Below are 5,768 nucleotides of genomic sequence, written 5' to 3'. Positions count from 1 at the left end.
GCCCGGGCCGGGCCGGGGGCCCCCCCCCCCCCCCCCCCCGAGTGCACAAATTTTTGTGCACCGGGCCCCTAGTAAACAAATAAAACAGAAAAGACTCACAGCCCTAGCCAGTTTGGCTCAGTGGATAGAGCATCGGACTGTGGACCAAAGGTCCCGTGTTCGATTCAGGTCAAGAGCACGCACCTCGGTTGCAGGCTTCTCCGTGGCCCAGGCTTGCAGGAGGCAACCAATCAATGTGGTTCTCTCACATCGATATTTCTGTCTATCCCTGTCTCTTCCATTCTCTCTAAAAACCAATGGGAAAATATTCTCTGGTGAGGATTAAGAAAAAAAAAAAAAAGAAGACTCACAGGTATAGAGAACAAACAGGGTTGCCAGATTGGAGGAGGGCTGGGGGGCTGGATGAAAAAGGTGAAGGGATTAAGACGTACAAATTGATAGTTACAATATAGTCATGGGGATGTAAAGTACAGCATAGGGAATATCGTCAATAATATTGTAATAGCTATATATGGTGTCAGGTGGATATTAGAAAAATCAGGGGGAATATTTCATAAATTATATAAATGTTTAGCCACGATGCTATACACCTGAAACTAATGTAAAATAATGTTAAAAGTCAAGTGCAATTGAAAAATAAATAAATAAAAATAATATGGAAGAGAAAGAAGAAAGAAACACACTCCACAGTTGGCAGTGGCTGGGGGAGGAGGGAGCCTGACGGGACTGGAGTGTGTGGTGTTCCCTCGGGTGGTGAGTGGGAAAGGCTGAGAAACGACGACACAGAAGAACAAACATGGAAAAATATTTGACGGCAACAAGAAAGCAGTCTAAAAAGTGAGCATCCTCATCTTAGTTTTTATTTCTTTTACAAAATCATTGTTTTAAAACTTTCTTACAAAAATTTTTTAAAAGACAAAAATGACATGCAGGAAATGAGAATAGTATTCCTCTAATACAAAGGCAGTAAAGTAAACAATTTTTCAGGTGCTAGACAGCACACATAGCACAGTCATTTGCCAAACCAGAACCCCCTGAATTAATCACTTCTGGTTTGTCCAGCATCGGTGTTACTGGTTGTGGGAGACAATTTGCCTGAACTGCTCTCTTTTTCTGCATCCGGTGTGGTAGCCTCCTCCCAAGTACTTATCAGAGGCTTCCGGAGGGTTTCTGGAAGTTGGAATGTTAGAATTCCACTCACAAAGGCCAAACACCCAATAAGCAACTAGCAGGAATTAAAAAAAAAGAAAGAAAGAAGAAATAAATGACACATCAAGAAATAAATGTATCCTTCAGCGAATAATAATTCTGAACCTTTTTCAGAGGGAAACAGAACTGAATTTGACATACCAGCTGACATTTTTTTAGCAGCAAGACCTTTGGTGACTGAGGCTGGACTGGGAGTTCTTGAACTCACCGTCTAGGCTTAATCTGATCACTCATGAATTCATTCCTGAACCACTGTGGCGCCCCTACTCCATCAGTCCCAGGTGCTGTCCTGGGAGCTGCTACACAGAGAAAAAAGGCCCTGTCCCCTTTTCCCAGGCTCCAGAGTCTTGTGGAGAAACCCAACTACTGAGCCTTGGGTTGGGACTTCATGGTCAGGCACTGTCTTAATCAACCCTGTCCTTGCCCTGATGATCATTACTCTATCGTCATTCAATAAATGATGGGGAATGAATGAATGCATGCACAAATAAATATTTCAATGAGCCAAAATCTACAGAGTTTAAGGGGAAACCAAACAAGGGCAAGGGAAATGAATTGCTACTTTAGAGAGTGGGGTGGTCCACCTGACCTCCTAGAAAAATCCCCCTGCCACCCTGGCCAGCTCCCTCCCTCCCACAAACATCCCAACAGCGCCCCTCCCCTCCCCTTCCTCCCTGGACGACGGGGAGGAGCCTTTCATCCTCTCCAGGTCCCACTGCCTCTCACCTCCTTCTCCAGGTCTTCCTCCATCTGCAGACCTCCCTCCCTCTCACAGATTTATGACCTTTTCCATGCCACCGGCTAGTAAAAATAAAAGTCCTCAAGCCTCTTATAATCTCCAAACCCACTCTGCCCAGTAACTTGCTACCAGTGTGGCCCTGGACAAGTTACCTGACTTTTTTACTCCTTGGTTTCCTTATCTGTGAAATGGAAATACTAATAGTGCCGGTCCCAAAAGACTGTTGAAAGGATTAAATTAAATAACGCCTACAAGGCACTTAAAAGAGTGCCTGGCCCATGGTAAGCAGTGGATACATGATATCTTTTAAAACAAGCAAAAGAGGCCCATCCTCTCCACAGTGGTCACTGCCTCCTCTCTCAGCTCTCCTTCCACCTGGCCCTCAGCAGCCTGGCCCTCTCCCACCACCCACAGAAGCTGCTCTACCATCTCAGCAAGTTTCTATAAAGTGATTAAACACCTGGGGTATAAAGATCCAAATGCTGGAGAGGTTAATGGAGAACGGGGCCATGATGCTTCCCGCACGGGACACCATGCTGCCACTTCCCACGGCCTGTGTCCTAAAAACAAGAGGAGAAGTAAGACAGATACAGGCAAGAATGGGAGACAAGTGGAACACAGATGACACAGAGAGTGATGGAACAACTTCCTGCAGCCCCTGTCCACCCTCCAGCAAATAGTAAATAATACAACTTCAGCTTGGCTTCATATACTTGGAAATAATTTTACTTTAATTTTTCAAGAATCACTCATGATTTAAATCCACATTCTGCGATGGTATGTGCAAGCATGCAAATAATTCAAGACCCAAAAACTATTCTTCCTCCGGTAGGGAGATGAGGCCCTCATGTATATTCAGTCCGTCTATTATTGAGGACAACATCAATTTCTAGAGCCGGAATTTGTTTGGGGTAGGAAGTGGGAATTTGGGAGATTTATCTCTATGGAACATTTTCTTTATTTTTTAAAAGTCAAGTGATATCTTAATGTGCTTTTCTTTGCAAGGTATTTAGCCCAGGCCAGGTGGCTCAGCTGGTTGGAGCATCGTCCGTAGGTTGCAGGTTCAACCCCCAGACAGGCATATACCTAGGTTGTGGGATTGATCCCCAGTCAGCTCTTGTACAGGAAGCAACCAGTTGATATCTCTCTCTCTCTCTCTCTCTCTCTCTCTCTCTCTCTCTGGTTAAAAAAAGAATTTTTTAAAGGTATTTAAATAACCTTATAAAATATCTAACAGGAAACAATGTGCTTTTCATGTGAGTATCTTTTCTTACACCAAAGAGAGAGACCCAAGGAGAAACCAAACCTGCCAAACACGTTGATCTTGGACTTCTAGCTCCCAGAACTGTGAGAAAATAAATTTCTGTTGTTTGAACCTCCCAGCTTTGGGGTTTTGTTATAGCAGCCCTAGCAAACTAACACAACTGAATCAGAACACCAAGAGACACATCCTGAGAAAATTAGCCTGCGTCAATGGACAGTCAGCGTAAGTCAATTATATTTGAGATTTAAATTGGTTTTAAGATAACAGAGTGTTATTTCAAAACAATTTCTTTACTACCCTTGCTAATGGAAGTATAGACAAAGTTTCAGATTCGGAATGAGCATCATGTAACTTCCCCATATCTTAGAGTTCAGGTAATGGCTTTGAAAGTAAAGCATTTATACCCAAAGGCCAAATATAAGGAAATGATATGTAAGTGAAAGATAATAGGAAAACAACAACAAAAAATAAGTAACTCTTGCCTTATCACGGTTGGATATAGTTCTGCTGTGTAAAGGTAAATGAGGCCAAACGCTGCTCCTATGGCAAATTTTCCAGCCATAGTTGTCACCATAGTCCAAAAATAGTACTTCTGAAAAAAGATGTTAGCAGAAAGACTGTCATAAGTAATTAAAGAAAAATATAAAAACTTGAAAATTATTATTTAAAACTTTTTAATCCTCCAGTATTTTTCACAACAGTGAAGAGTTCTATTTTTCTGTTTGAATTCATTTTGTAAACTCTACTCATGGCCTGCAAAAGCTTTCCATCTTTATGAAATTTAGGGAAAACTTTGTGCCTCCTCCTCAGCCTTGGAGATTTCAAATGACCAAATAAGGAAAGAATATCTCTTGGGGAGATTGCTGTGGAACAAGAAACATCCAGACTTCCAGACATGCCGGTTCCACCAATAACTGACCAACTCCTGGAACTGAGCCAGCAGAATAAATCAAAGAGCCATAAAAACAAATTGTGCCCTTTGCAGCAATAATCCCACGGCTTATAAATTATCTTCAGAGAATAATTTGAAAGTGATAACTCAACTATTAGTACAGACTCTCCACCCTCCCACCCCCTGCCCTTTGGCTGATGCATTCATCAACAAAACCTCTCATTTCGCCTCCCACTGCGTCCCACTGCCAGCAGTGGCTCACAAGGACCTTTCATAGTCCATCCCTTCTCTTCCCCCTTATATGCCAGCTGGATGTTGAGACCCAGACAACCTGGAGTTCATGTGTTGAGGATGGCAGCGCCTCTGTCAATCTGAGTCCCTGAATGACTCCATGGAGCCAGACATATTCTCCTCACCATTCCCACTGCTACCAACCAGGTACACACACATCAGACTTTCTATGAGCAAGAAATCAGCTGGTGTCACCTTGTCATATTAATCAGTATTGTAGAGAATATTTGTTGAATAAATTACTGTGACTTAAAAAATGTATATTGTGTTATCACTGCCATTTGGGGAGAAATTTTACCAGTTCAAAGGCAGCTGCCATCAACTCAACTAATATCAATGCAAAGTACCTAAAAACACAAACAAAAACAAGTATGGATGAAGCTCCCTCAAATTGGCAGAAACCTCCTCATCCTGAGTAGTTTTATTGTATTCATATCTGTTGTATATTAATCACCACCTGGAAATTTCAGTTACATGAAACATTCAAGTCACCAATCCTGATAATTCAGTAAAGTATCACTATAAAAGAAAGTCACTGGTTAGGTTAAATGTAATGTCAAACAATATACAAAACCGGAGAGAAACCAAGATGGCGGCATTGGTAAACACAGGAAATTGCTGCCTCGCACAACCACTTCAAAAATACAACTAAAAGACAAAACGACATCATCCAGAACCACAGGAAGGCTGGCCGAGTGGAAATTCTACAACTAGAAGGAAAGAGAAAAGCACACTGAGACTCAGAGGAGGTGCGGAAGTAAAGTGCAGAAGTACGGAGGCGCACGTGGAAAGGGCTGGCAGCTGAGGACACGGTTGTCTTTTTCAATTGGGAGGGAGTCTCAAGCTCCTGACTGCTCTGAACTCCAGTTCCGGGTGAGTCTCTGGAGACCCAGACTCATATGGGGAGAAACTGGACTGTCTGGCATCAGTCAGAACTTGAGGGTGGCTTTCTCTCAGAGATGCTTGCAGCGATTACTGGGACACTGAGACTCGGGGCCTCTTAGGGCAGGACTGAGGAGCAGCCATAGCTGCTTGCTCTGCCCTGTTGATCCCCTGAGACCCCGCCCCACCCAAGCTGTGCTCAGAGGCTTTTGCATATGAAAGGCCTGGCCCTTTGCAATCTGAAAATTACCTGACAAACTGCAGCTGGATCAGAGAAACCCAGAAGATCCAAAAGAAGGCCCAAGGCTCCAAAGCAGCTTGCATTGCTTCACAGCTGGGCTCCTGCTGGGTAGCCTCAGGCAGAGGCTAAATTAGCACCTCCTTAGAAATCCAAGAGCCAGTGTACCCAGTGGTAAGAGTGGGACCATCCAGATTACAACTCCTCAGACCCATAAGGGACACACTCAGGGTGCAGACTCAGTGAGCACCAA

At 43.5% G+C, this 5,768-nt stretch overlaps 1 protein-coding gene across 4 annotated transcripts in view; it reads right to left on the bottom strand.

Annotated features, from left to right (window-relative positions):
- Positions 1-911: 911 nt before the first annotated feature.
- SLC22A16 (solute carrier family 22 (organic cation/carnitine transporter), member 16) overlaps positions 912-5,768 on the bottom strand; it is a 24,597-nt gene continuing 19,740 nt past the window's right edge. For all 4 annotated transcript variants that reach the window (XM_005883752.2, XM_014531359.1, XM_014531360.1 and 1 more), the window contains 3 exons: positions 3,695-3,804; positions 2,409-2,508; positions 912-1,225 (listed from right to left, as the gene is read on the bottom strand). In XM_005883752.2, the coding sequence (XP_005883814.1) occupies positions 1,040-1,225; positions 2,409-2,508; positions 3,695-3,804 (396 nt within the window). In that variant the 3' untranslated portion in view covers positions 912-1,039. The remainder of the gene's footprint in view (positions 1,226-2,408; positions 2,509-3,694; positions 3,805-5,768) is intronic.

This window comes from Myotis brandtii, unplaced genomic scaffold (assembly GCF_000412655.1).
Source record: "Myotis brandtii unplaced genomic scaffold, ASM41265v1 scaffold8, whole genome shotgun sequence".
NCBI classification, from domain to species: domain Eukaryota; kingdom Metazoa; phylum Chordata; class Mammalia; order Chiroptera; family Vespertilionidae; genus Myotis; species Myotis brandtii.
The sequence above is the reverse complement of the archived record's forward strand: the minus strand, read 5'-3'. Positions and strand labels throughout refer to the sequence as shown.